General features: G+C 40.5%; 1 protein-coding gene across 3 annotated transcripts in view; it reads right to left on the bottom strand.

The window, feature by feature from the left end:
- The window catches only part of sirt7 (sirtuin 7), a 50,054-nt gene that overhangs the window by 14,711 nt on the left and 21,484 nt on the right, over positions 1 to 13,859 (bottom strand). For all 3 annotated transcript variants that reach the window (XM_048555349.2, XM_048555347.2, XM_048555350.2), the window contains exons 3-5: positions 13,371 to 13,475; positions 3,129 to 3,199; positions 1,314 to 1,386 (exon numbers count right to left, since the gene is read on the bottom strand). In XM_048555349.2, the coding sequence (XP_048411306.1) occupies positions 1,314 to 1,386; positions 3,129 to 3,199; positions 13,371 to 13,475 (249 nt within the window). The remainder of the gene's footprint in view (positions 1 to 1,313; positions 1,387 to 3,128; positions 3,200 to 13,370; positions 13,476 to 13,859) is intronic.

Raw genomic sequence — 13,859 nt, 5'->3', positions numbered from 1 at the left:
CTGAAGAAACTCAGCATGTCTGGCTGCATCATAAGGGAGAAAGCAGAGTTAACATTTCAAATCTGGCAATCTTCAACAGAATGCTAGATTCTGCCAGCCCGAGTCTCTCCAGTGATTTCTGTTTTTGTTGCTGAAAAGCCCACTTTGTTTACTGGTGTCCTTTAGCAAAGGAAAGTACTTCAGATAGGAATCTTAACTGCTCCTGGGATAGGTTAGCAAGCCACTCAATTGTCGAAAAAGACAGGTCACCACGCTCTTGTTGTCAATTAGTGTTGAGCAATAAATGCCAGCTTTGCTAGTGATGTCCATATCCTATGAACAAGCAAAAGAAGCAAGCAAAACTTAAAATGGTTCAATTTTAAAGGGGGTACAAGAGCAGAGAAACCTGGGATTCTGGAGTAATCAAATGGTGATATTGGCCAATTCTTGCCACCAGACTTTAAAGGTTTCAGAGGAGATTTACCAGGAATAAAAGGCTTCAGTTACCTAGGAAAAGCTAAGCTCGAGACTAAAAGGAATTAATGGGAGATTTAATATTGATACTTAGGAGTATTCAGATGTAGTGAATAGGGTGAAACTACTTTCTATGACAAAGTGCTGGTAACGGAAGCAGACAGCATACCTGCCAGTTATTGTACATAGAACTGCAGGGATTCTATGTAAAGACATTTTCTTTCCTTGCAGTAGGTTACTGTGATGCAGACTGCACTTTTGAAGGCGTGATGGAAGCAGATTCAATAATAACTTTCAATAGGGAATTGGATGAAAATTGCTGGGCCTTAGGGAAGGCATGGAGGGAGCGGAAGAAGAGGTGCAACTAATTGGATAACTCTTAAATTGACAGAAAAAAGACATTTAGGATCAAATGGCTTCCTTCTGTGTGGTATTATGGCAATCATCTCACCATGAGCTTCTCCGACCTGAAATACATTTATAGTTACCAATATTTCTTCATTTTTTTTGCTGTAGTTAACAAGAGATCTTATTGTTACTTACACTGTTTCTCCTTAAATCCAATATTTTCCCCAAAATAAAGCAAAGAACTACAGAAGCCAGAGATGTGAAACAAAGCAGAAATTTCCGGTGAAATTCAGCTGGTCTGGCGGCATCTGTGTGGAACTGCCAGATGCTACCAGCATTTTCTGATGAAGAGTCACCAGACTCAAAAAGTTAACTCTGCTTTCTCCCCACAGATGCCGCCAGACCTGCTGAGTTCCGTCAGGAATGTGTGTTTATTTTCCCCAACTACGTATCGAGTGAGGATGAGTCATTATAATACAATAAAAGAAAACAAAATTATATATAGTTCTTACCAGCTTTTCTTTATAAAGTTGCATGATGCACATATGAGTCAGGGTGGGCTCTGCCTCACTGAGATCTGCTGTGCTTTATCAGAAAAGATAACACATACTTCAGCAGAATAATAAGGCAGTTACATATTCAGCCTGTTGTGTCTAAGCTCTCTCTGAAGGAAATATCACCTAGTGTCGTCCCTTTGCCTTTTCCCCAACACCCTGCATTTTGGTTTTCTCCTTCTTTAGATAATAACCTTCTTCCCTTCAGAAAACTTAGCTGGTCCTACCTCCACCACATTCTGAGGGCCATTCCATATCCTAATCATTAGCCGTGTGCAAAATATTTTAACTCATATCACCATTGCTTCTGACGGTGTCCTGTGGTTCGCAATCCTTCCACCAATGGGAATTGGTATCCCCATCTACTCTGGCCAGATCTCTTATAAATTATAAATACTTCTATTGAAACTCCTCTCAACCGTTCCTCCCCACCATCACACCCTACCTGAAGAAGAACAACTCCAACTTCTCCAATTCCTGAAAAAAAAACTTACTTACAAAAAAAACCTTTCTGGACCCTCTAACATCTTTCTTCAAGTGCAATGCCCAGCATTGAACACAATACTCTACTTGAGGGTGAAACAGCATTTCATACAGGTTTAGCACAATGCCCCTGCTTTTGCAATTTGTGTCTCTAAGTCGAGGATTCAGTATGCTCTGTTAACCAAGACCAATCTTGTCACCTTTGATGACTAATGATTATACATGTTCAGGTCTCTCTGCTCTTGCAACTCCATCAGAACAGTACTGTTTCTTATTATCTCTCTATATTCTTCCGTCCAAAATGAATCACTCCACCCTTTTCTATGTTAAAACTTAAAGCCACTTGCTTACCTAGTTCACAAATCTATCTACATCCTTTTGTGTGCTAGGCGATCCTCGTGGTTTGCCATACTTCCAAATGTCATATCATCTATAAATTCAAAATCAACAAAAACACAAGATACAGTACTATACTCTTGCCCCTTCAAAACATAAGTGTATGGATTAGACAACTGGCTGGAAACTTGAAACATTCAGTATCACCCATGGGTAAATAACACTGACAAATAACCTCTAATTACTGCTGATCAGGCAATATGCTAATTCATTACAATGCACAAACACCAGTATCTATTTTATAAGTGCTTTATTTTACAACCACCAAAAATTCTTATGAACAGAATCACACGAAGGAATATTTTACAATGTGGGTGTAAGGACTCAGACTGACCTTGCTCAATGACATCATCTCTTAAATTTTCCAGCTTTCCACCGGTGAGAGTGGGAAAATGACACCGCTGTTTGCCAACTTCAATTGCTGCATGGTCATGCTACAAGTGGCTTAATTGGGGGGCTATACTCTTATAGGCAGTGAAAGAACATTATTATTTTAAAAGTATAATAGATCTTGGCAGGAGGGCTGGCAGCAGTTATGATAAATTACTGCAAACTCAACTGTACCACTGCCAACATTAAATTGTGTCAGACTGAAACTTTGCAAAGATTGGAATAAATCAAATAGACTGGGTATGGTTTTACTTTGACTAGTCTGAACATTTTCTTTGTTTAAGTTAATTTCTACTTGGCACCATAAATAAAGCACTATTTTGCTTTTTGATTATTTAAATTGCATTTATGGCAATCTCTAAAATTTTGGAGCTCTCTACAGCAGTCATTTCCCCAGGTTATTGTAGTTATGTCTTCCAACTATTTAAAATAAAAAGTCTGATATTTTTAGCCCAAAAATAACAGCTATTTCATTTGGTGTACTAGTTCAAAGATTTTTCTTACCTCACTTCCCTACCACTTTGCAATAACGTCCACACCCCATTGGGACCTCTGTAATCTGGGATAGATGCAGCCTGCACTAAGCAAAAACAAGGGTAACATTTAAAAATTCCAAGAAAGCAAAAATGACAAAGGTCTATTTGTAAAAAAAAGATATAAATGCAAATGTTATAGTGCCTTTAACATTGTGTTGAGACAGTCTACAATGCTCAGGAATTGTCACTGAACTACATTAGAAGATGCCAGAACAAGTGATCAAAAACTTGGCTGAAAAGGTAGGTTTTAAGGAATATCTTGCATCAAGCAAAGGAAAGAAACAAAGATGCAGAGAAGTTTATGGTGAGAATTCTAGACTTTGGGGCCTACGTAACTGAAGCCAACAGTGGAACAATGAAACCGTGAATTTTGGTTAGCACAGTCAATCCACCAGCTTAATGTCTAACATTTCCTCAGTGGCAGTGGCAATACTGACAATAAGCGGTCCTGTTGATACTCATACTACTTGTAAAAAAAAACAGGATATAAAGAATTGATAAACAAAAACGCTTTGAACGTAATGTTTATCAGATTGTTTGTTGTAGGTCATTGAATTGGATGATTTAGAATAATATTTTCATTTTAAAATGCAATTGATGTAAAGTAATAAAATTTCATTCTTGTACCTCAATTGATATGCAAGGAGTTACAACTTGTGTTTCGAATGTTTCACTTGATGAGTGTATCAAAATCTCCACTGACAAACATCAAGAATTGTAGGTGAAATAAACGGATGCACAATCAGACTTGTCCACAAAAGCGTTCTGTTATCCAACACACTCCTGAAAATGTGTCTTGATAAATAGCTAAATCAGTATTTGGTAACAGGTACTTTCTATTGGAACCAAGGTAAAGTTATTATCTCTAGATTTTCAAAGTAAGGGCTTGTATTGGATGGGCCAAATTACTAAAAGTTAATGATGATATTCGACAGCTGCTTCAGAAGATGGATTGTATAGAATGGGCTGAAGGGCTAAAATTATTGATGATGCTTGACAAACTGGAGGAGCTCTGTGAACTCTCCCATGCGTGCCACAAACAGCACAATTGGTAAAAAAAAGACTTGTTTTCTGTATGAGTCAGCAGGTTAGTCTACTGTATCTGTTGTTTTCTGGAGAGCGCAAGAGCAAGAGCATTTCGTTCCAAAGCTGTTGGACTTCACCTGAGACCGGGATTGTGAAAGGTGCCATGGATGAACTTGAGCCTCCAGGCCAGCCATCGGTCAAGGAGTCCCTGAAGGGCAGAGGGACATGAGACTTGGTTTCTCTTTTTCTCTTCCATTTATTATTACCATCATAATCATTTTTAACCATTATAATAATTTATAATTACTCATTAGACATTCATATTTAAGTAAATTGCTGTTGTTGAGCCTTCTCTTAATTATATTTACCCGAATCTGAAAATAATCACTTGGATATATGCTGTGATCCAAGATACGTTTTAGTGATGAGGAATGGCATTCAAGAAAATACTTGAGAAGGGAAAGGCAACTGGATGCACCGGAGACCTTCCGTATTCCAGGATGCAATGTGGCAGACTCTGGTTTCGGGTCTGTAGCTAGTCTGTTAGCATAATTAGGCCCCTCCTGTAAGAATTGGGGTGGGGGGGCATTCATTAACCAGAAAAAGAGAGAAAGGTGGATTTGATACGCAGGCTACTGTACTCAAGTGCAGAAGCAAGGACAGTGTACCACAAATGGGATGGATATTATTAACAGCTTTATGTCCCACATATAGGGAACTGGCCAGGCCAGAAACAGGCAGTTTCAGGCCAAATTGACAGCAGTAAAACAGCATAATGTTGTCCAAATAGAAACAGTTAAGACAGTGCAGGAGTAAGCTGAGAAGGCAGCGGTGAAACAAAACCAGATAGTATGCAAATGGCACAACAGAAAACAACAGCAAAACGGTGCCAACTAGTAAGTTGCCCAAGTCAAAATACACGCATTATTAACTTCGCAATGGGACTCCAACCACTGGGATGGGGACATTCGGTATTCATCTGATTCAGAGTCTGAATGGATGGACGGGAAAGGGAATGCTATTAGCCTCACCTCAGTGATCCTCAGGAGGAGAGGCTAATAGCACAACCCCTAATAACAAATAAGGCAAAAACAGGTTGGAAGATAAAACCCACAAAACTTGAGACCAGTGAGAGATTACCCTATGTCCAAATTGCAGGATTTGTGGTCACGCATTAAACAAAAGTTGGACAAACCCTTGGCCTCTTGGCTCATGAAGTTGTGGGACCAGGGTGCCGCCTATATTATGCTGACTGTAACAGAGAGAAGGAATCTGGGAGCACTAAGTGTTGATCCACATGTGAAGTGTGTTTTTGGAAACATGAGGCAAACTGGATCATTGTGGAATGCACTGACGCTAGCAGTACGAAACAATTATCCTTCCCTGATAGATTGGGAAGGTGAGGGAAGGTGATGCTGAAAAATGGGAGAGCATACCAGAAGGTATAAAATGTTTGAGGGATTTGGCTACCAAGTCAGTAATGTATTCTCCACAGTTTCAGGTTCCAGACCAGGAAGCTTTCACAGCTGGAATGAAGATCCATCTAATGCAAGGTGATCCATGCTGGATCAGAGGTGCCTTGTTAACCATATTAGGGCCAGCCCAGGGACAGATAGTGGGACAAGTATGTTTCTTATTCGGACAGTTAGAGAATGTGGAGGCTGGTAAGTGAAGAGCGAGGCCCACTCGCGCAAGTGGTAAACAGGGACAACAAGGTGGAGATGGAGTTAAGTTCGAAGGTGAAACAAAAGATAACCAGAAAGGAAGTGTTTGCTGCATTATTAAAAGCAGAAATAAAAGTACGATAGATGGAATACCTATCTGTGCCATGTACAATATCTGCAGAACGTACTGTTCTCCAAAGGGTAGGGAAGTAAGAGAGATCAAAGCAGATGTGGAGGGAGGAAATGAAACCAACAGAAGACAGGGTGTGCACTCCACTCTAACAGAAAATGTTAAAAAAAAGTAATCCGAAGGAAGCTAAAGTTGTTCCAAATCAGAATTCATTCACTCATTAAAGATGTATGCGCCTTTCCTACTAACAAGCAACGTCCCACTGCAAATAGGCAGATTCTACAAAGTAAAATGCATCCACCTTTTACGAAGGATGTCATGATTTCCAGTGCTCCACCAGTTAATACATCTGTGACCTTTGCAATCAATCCAAATAGATCTTTACTTTCAGATTCTTTTAAAAGTCACGTTACTGCTATGAAAGTGTTTTCATTTCCCATAATTAATGTGCTTCAAACCTGCCTACAATATCTACTGTATCCTCTCCAGTTACCCAAGCAGTATTTGTGATACAGTCAGAACCTTTACCTTCCTTTCACATAGATTGCTTCAACATTAAACCTAATACCAACATATTTGGGCCTGTCAAGAAATTCAAACCCATCATTCAGAAGCCTATACAAAAAGGTGAGGGCTTACATAGTTCTCTAATGGAAGCAATCCAATCAGGGCAAAGCAAAGAATGATTTAAGAAGATTTCAGATAGTGATAAATGGTAACTTTAAAAAAAATTAATTTGTTGCACCAGAGAATGAACTCTCTGCACCTTTGGCATCAATTGGAGCACGCAGTGGAATTACAAAACCAAAACAGGCAACTTGGGCAGTATCAAAACAGCTACAGGACAAAAGGGGACTATTCTCAAACAGGATAACCAGCCACTGTATCTTGCGCTCCTCCTCCTCCTCCTTCAGGTTTTCCAAAAACTGAAGTTCACCACCAAACCTATTGAGAATACAGAAGAGGCACAAACTGCATTATTAGAAGCGTTTCAATCTGGCACCAATGCAGCTTGCTTTCAGAATCCCTGAATAACTGAAAAAGGGAGAACTGGAGGCCAGATTTTCTGCGTTGTGAATTTTGTGGAAAAGTTAACTGTGTTCTGGTTTGAATGCACTTTTATTTGTTGGTTGCTAAATGTCATCTAATATAATTAGTGTCTTTTTGTTCCCTGGAGCTCGAGATCTAGAGAGACTTTGAAGTGGAGTTAGCATTTTGGCAAAATCTGGTGATTTGGACATGTATTGCGTGCCTGTTTCTGTGTGAAGCAAGTATGGTTAATGTAGATATAACAAGGTGTAGAGTTGCAGGAACACAGCAGGCCAGGCAGCAACAGAGGAGCAGGAAAGCTGATGTTTCAGGTCTGGGTGCTTCTTCATTCTTCAGAAATGGGGGAGGGGCAGGAGGCTCTGAAATAAAGAGAGAGAGAGGGAGGCGATGATAGAAGGTGGTGAGAGGAGCAGATAGGTAGAGAGAAGACGGACAGGTCAAGGAGGCAGGGATGAAGCCGGTACAGTGAGCGTAGATAGAGAGTTGGGATGTTGGTTGGTCAGCGAGGGAGGGAGGGGCTGGTAGGTGGGAGGGAAGACTGCCAGGTTAAGGAGGCAGTAGGTAGAGGGTGGGGGTGGGGTTTGCTTAGTGTGGTGGGAGGAGTGGATGGGTAGGAGAAAAGACGGACGGGTCAAGGAGTCGGGGACAAGATGGGCTGGTCTTGGGATGAGGTTGGGGGTGGGGAGATTTACAAAGCTTGTAAAGTCCATATTGAGACCATTGGTTTGCAGGGTTCCCAGGTGGAATAAGAGGCTGAAGGAATGGACATGACGTCCAAGGAGTGCAGCACCAACACTCAGTTCGTGACAAACAACAACACCTCCTATTCGTGAACTGCTTCAACTCCCCCTCCCAGTCCTTGGACGACATGTCCATCCTGGGCCTCCTCCAGTGCCACAACGATGCCACCTGAAAACTGGAGGAACAGCACCTCATCACAAGGAAACCTAAACAGATAAACAGAAAGCGGGATATAACACCAGCGCTTCTTCAGAGGCTCACTGATGATGTTACCTAGAATGGTGGCGAAACGTCTGAAAACTAACCTTCCAGCTCAGCGAGCAAACTCACATCCAGAAACTCAACCTGAGCTGCAAATCTTCTCAAAACTCGCTAGCACCTCATATTCCGCCTGGGTGCCCTACAATCCATTGGTCTCAATATGGACTTTACAAGCTTCGAATTATCCATGCCCCCACCTCATCTCAAGGCCAGCCAATCTAGTCCTCATCTCCTTGACTTGTCCATCCTTTCTCCTATCTATCTGCTCCTCTCACCTCACTGACCAACTCCACTTCCTACCTAGATAATAAAATGTGAGGCTGGATGAACACAGCAGGCCAAGCTGCATCTCAGGAGCACAAAAGCTGACGTTTCAGGCCTAGACCCATGATGAAGGGTCTAGGCCCGAAACGTCAACTTTTGTGCTCCTGAGATGCTGCTTGGCCTGCTGTGTTCATCCGGCCTCATTTTATTATCTTGGAATTCTCCAGCATCTGCAGTTCCCAGTATCTCCACTTCCTACCTACTAGCCTCATCCCCACCTCCTTGACCTGTCTATCTTCCCTCCCACCTACCCACCCCTCCTTCCTCACTGACCAACCTCCATCTCAACTCCTTACCTACATTCACCTGAATGGTGTCATCCCCGCCTCCTTGACCTATCCATCTTCTCTCCACCCATCTGTTCCTCTATCCATCTTCTATCATCACCTCCCCCTCCCTCTATTTATTTGAGCCCCCTTCCCCTCCACCATATCTGAAGAAGGGAAAAGACTTGAAATGTCAACTTTCCTGCTCCTCTGATGCTGCTTGGCCTGCTGTGTTCATCCAGCTCTACACCTTCTTATCTCAGAATCCAGTTTCAGCTGTTCCTTCTATCTCCGAATAAGTACGGCTAACATAATGACCTTTTAAGAATCCACCGGTGATAGTGTAAAGCCAAAATTTGCAAAACATGGATTTGCAAAGCTTGGTAGACATTTACCTTTTGGAATTGGCTCTGTGTTGTGTTTAGGCCCGGTAAATTTAAATTCCAGAAATTACCATGTTTGCAATTTCATTTACTGGCCAAAATGAACTCCAAATATTGTTTTGACATGAGTGAAACTTTAATTTTAGATTGTAAGATTGACTCATTGTTAATATCCAAGTGATTGGCATATTGGAATGTTGAAAATGCAACTCCCTGCATGCGAGGAATTTAGGAAAGGCAAATGTAACAAAGGGGTGGTCTTTTTCTTTGTCCTAGGAGGAGGAGGAGACAGATGACATAATTATATGCAGGAGTTTACGTCCTACCCCCTTTTGAACCCATCATAGAATCCGTGCTAATTAACCCATGCTGCTTGATATGGAATGGATGGAGCTTGTTTGCTTTAAGAAACTGGAGACCCTGGAGCCTGAACACATTTGAAGATTTTTCAAAGCTGCAACACAGTGATGTACCCTCAACCCATTAAGCAATTCGTCAATAACACATTTCAGTGTTGGGGAAGTGTTGTCGAAATATCAATTGTAGCGAATGTCAAGAATTTCAATGGTTATTGAGCCTGTGTTCATTTAAGCATATCATGACAAAAACTATATTAACAGTTACGTGTCCTGGTATTCTAAAACATTTAAATGGAATAGTTACCTGAAAATTTAAAGGGAATCTGGAAAATGACACAGTGCATACACGTACACACAGTGACAAGTATGGTTAGGGGAGGTGACAGCTCCGGGGTATTATCGCTGGACTGTTAATATAGAGATCCAAATAATGTTTTGGCAACCCGGATTTGAATCCCGCCATGGCTGATGGTGGAATTGGAGTTCAATAAATATCTGGAATTCAGAATCTAATGTCGACCATTGTCGATTGTCAGAGGGAAAAATCCATCTGGTTCACTAACGTCCTTTAGGGAAGGAAAGTGCCATCCTTACCTGGTCTGGCCTACATGTGACTCCAGACTTACCACAATGTGGTTGACTCTTAACTGAAGAATTAGGGATGGGCAATAATGCTGCCTAGCCAGCGACTCCTTCATCCCATGAATAAAAATAAATAATTTTAAAAAACAGTTAGTAACTTCAAGGGAGTAAACAGTATATTGAATTTGGACAATTTATATAGAGATTTCAAATCTCTAGATGAATTACCAAGTAACTTTAAAATAGTGGGTCATCTTTGTTCTTTTACAAAGCGTGTTGTGCCTGAATCAAATAGAAATGTTTGACTTTGGTTTTAAAATCAGAACCAGAGGACACAGTTTAAAAATAAGGGGTAGGCCATTTAGAACAGAGTTGAGGAGAAACTTCTTCACCCAGAGAGTGGTGGATATATGGAATGCTCTGCCCCAGAAGGCAGTGGAGGCCAAGTCTGTGGATACTTTCAAGAAAGATACTGGAATCAAGGGTTATGGGGATAAGGCAGGAACAGGATACTGATTGTGGATGATCAGCCATGATCATAATGAATGGTGGTGCTGGCTCGAAGGGCCGAATGGCCCACTCCTGCACCTGTTGTCTAGAATATTACAAGATTACGTTCCATGGGCTACAAACCTCAAATCAGATACAGTGGTAATAGTTAAGTTGCAAAATTGGATGAAATGAAGTAATTAAAGGTGGATACTGGTGGCAGAAGAAGATAAAAACAGAAATATGGTTGAAATCACTATTAAGGCTAAAATGTATTTTAGTGGAAAGCAAGTTTTAATGAGTACCAAACTGATCACTCTCTCTTGGTGATCAGGGATAATGGGAACTGCAGATGCTGGAGAATCCAAGATAACAAAGTGTGAAGCTGGATGAACACAGCAGGCCAAGCAGCATCTTAGGAGCACAAAAGCTGACGTTTCGGGCCTGGACCCTTCATCAGAGAGCTCTCTAAGATGCTGCTTGGCCTGCTGTGTTCATCCAGCTTCACACTTTGTTATCTTACTTTCTCTTGGTGATGTTTGTATCCTTGTCTTTGTCTAAAAAAAAACTTGAATTGGTGATCAATCCACTAACCTAGGGCATTGGGACCAGATGTGGAGAGACGAGCAAAATCTCAGATCATTTGCTAAGATCATGTGGGAGTCAAGAATGCTTGACATGGTCTTGGGACACTGATGTAAATGCGCAAAAGTAGAGGTAACATACATGAGATGGTTAAAAAAAGTGCACTGAAGAACAGGCCTCAGACATGAACACCTACTTGACAAAAGGATTAATGTGGCTTGGAACAGCACAAAAGCCTAGTCTAGATAATAAAACACCGACACAAATTCCATAGAGAAACTGACTTTAAAACAAAGTAAATAGTATTAGTGAAAGGGATATAAATTGAGACACAAAAATAAGAAGTATGATTGGCTATTATGTCAAAACGTTACAGAAATGAGAAAAGTGTAGATTCTGGGAGGAGTACTGGTGGACTGCCTGAAAGGGCCCATCGGATGGCATACAGATACCCCATCATGAGCATTTCTATGGCTAAACCTATAGGTGAAGTTGTAATGTGTTAAGGCAGTTTGTGTATGTGAAATTGGAGAAAAAATACAAATTAAGGAACCTGAATCTGGGATATACTGAATTTGAGAGCAAATAATGTAAATAGATCAACTGAAAAGAATGTAAACAATATTCTGGTCATCTCAATCAAGTGAGGTGACTTGCTGGTTCCATTATGGCCTTGACCACATCAGGAGTGGTGTGCATGTGCATGCGCATGTGCGTGTCTACATAAGGGTTGGTCCCCAAAGGCTATTACAATTGTTAAATCTGATGGTACAACCTATCGTTTTTTTTTGTATTTATGGTAGTTAATTTCATGAGTTTTAATCTTCTACTGTAGATTATGTCCTCTTATTACACATTCATGTGCACCCGTCGTGGATTTGTGTCTGCGTTTGCAACTGTAACATGCTCTGCTAAATATCATCGGTGTGGATTGTATAGGATGGGCTGATACTTGACAAGCTGCACGGCCTTCGGTAAGCCCTACGAACATTCCCGTACGTGCCGGAGACAGCACAAATTTTAAAAAAAATTTCTGTACGAGCTAGCACTTTCATCTATTGTATCTGTTGTTTTCTGTACTGGTTGTTTGAGATACTGTATGAGAGTGAGTGAGTTTCGTTCCAAGGCTGTTGGGCTTTACCTCAGACCAGTGCCACAAACAAACCTAAGCCTCCAGACTGGCCAGCGATCAAGGGGACCCTGAAGGGCAGAGGGATGTGAGACTTGCTACTTGTGTTTTCTTTATCTTTTCCATTTATTATTACCACTATAATCACTTATTATTACTTAGTAAACTTCATATTTAACCAAATTGCTGTTGAGTCTTCCCTTAATTATATTTACCCGAATCTGAAAAGAACCACGCAGATGCACGCTGTGATCCAAGACAGGGCTGTCTCCTAATTCACTGGCTGAGACATGCCATTCTGAGCCTGCCTTGAAATTTTAGCAAATAATGCTGGCAGCTTGAGTGTCTTGAATTATGTGTTCTCATGTCCTGGCCTCAAGTTGGGGAGGGGAAAGAGATGTTTATTTTCCATGATAAAATAAGTCAAAAATTTGGCTACTTTAGAACTATCAGTAAATATTACACAAACAATGAAAATTGCTGCTTATTTAATCATGCAGCCTGAGGAAAAACTTGTTTGTAAAATTATGTAAAGGCTGATTTAACCAGATGTGCAGAAAATGATAAATCCAAGACAGTCACCAACAAAATGAAACAAAGAATACAGGAGACAATTTTGGAATAATTATTCAGAATGAGGAGGATGTGGAACTTGTTATCACAGTGAGGTTGAGATGAATGGCATACACGTATTTATGGAGAAGCTAGCTAAGTAATTAAGGAAGAATGGAACAGAAGTATGCCTTAATAGAGCAAGATGAAATAAGGTGGAAAAGCACTTCTATGGAGCAAATGCTTGCTGGGCCACACAGACCATTTCTGTTCAGTTGGTTCATTGCAATCAACGGGGCTATTTCTGAATTTGACAGACTATATACAGTGCTCTGAATGACATCCAAGAAACTAAAATTATTATACAGCATTGGCTATTTCCATTCAAAGCAATAGAACCAGGCATTCATGTCAGTGTCACCCTACTTGGGAAAAGATGGGTTGTTACTACATTCCGATGCATGCACAGAGTGTCTTTCGGACCACACTTTCAAACTGATGTGATGAAAATCATGTTACCTATTAAATTTTGACAAGCTAATCTTGCTACACCTATAAACTGTTTCATAGCAGCTCAAATGCAGCAGACTAAGCAGAAATAGTTTGAAATTCTTGTGATCTGCCAATTATGGTTCTCATTTCTCTGGCTTGGTTATAGTACTGCCTTACCGTACTGATTCCTGCACCAGAATAGATCACTGGGTATTGCGCTTCTTGAATAGCTGCTGCCAGCAGGTTAATTTTTCTCCGTAGTTCTTCAGGTTCATCAATAACCTAACAAGAATAAAAGCAGAGCTGTCACAGCCTAAACATTTAAATGCATTTAATCTACAACAGCACCTTAAGGAATTGTATTCTACAAATTATTCAAAAAGAGTAAAGAAACCTTGCATTTATCTCAAACTGCTTAAAAGCAATTAATATCTAAAACGCAGCATGATGGAAATAAAGGCCTGGTTTTCATGAAGTATTTATAAAATCTTTCACCTTTATGAAAGTATGCACAATTCCCAAACGTACTGGTCTTAAGATCCAGGTAGAAAGCACAGACCAAATTTTCGATATTTAACTAGAATTATTTATTACAAATAAATTCGAGCTTTAGGTAAATAATTATGAACCATTGATACATACAGTTTAAAATTTCCCCTACAAACA

Source organism: Stegostoma tigrinum, chromosome 22, assembly GCF_030684315.1.
Source record: "Stegostoma tigrinum isolate sSteTig4 chromosome 22, sSteTig4.hap1, whole genome shotgun sequence".
Taxonomy (NCBI): domain Eukaryota; kingdom Metazoa; phylum Chordata; class Chondrichthyes; order Orectolobiformes; family Stegostomatidae; genus Stegostoma; species Stegostoma tigrinum.
Note: the sequence above shows the minus strand (reverse complement) of the source record. Positions and strands in the feature narration are given on the sequence as shown.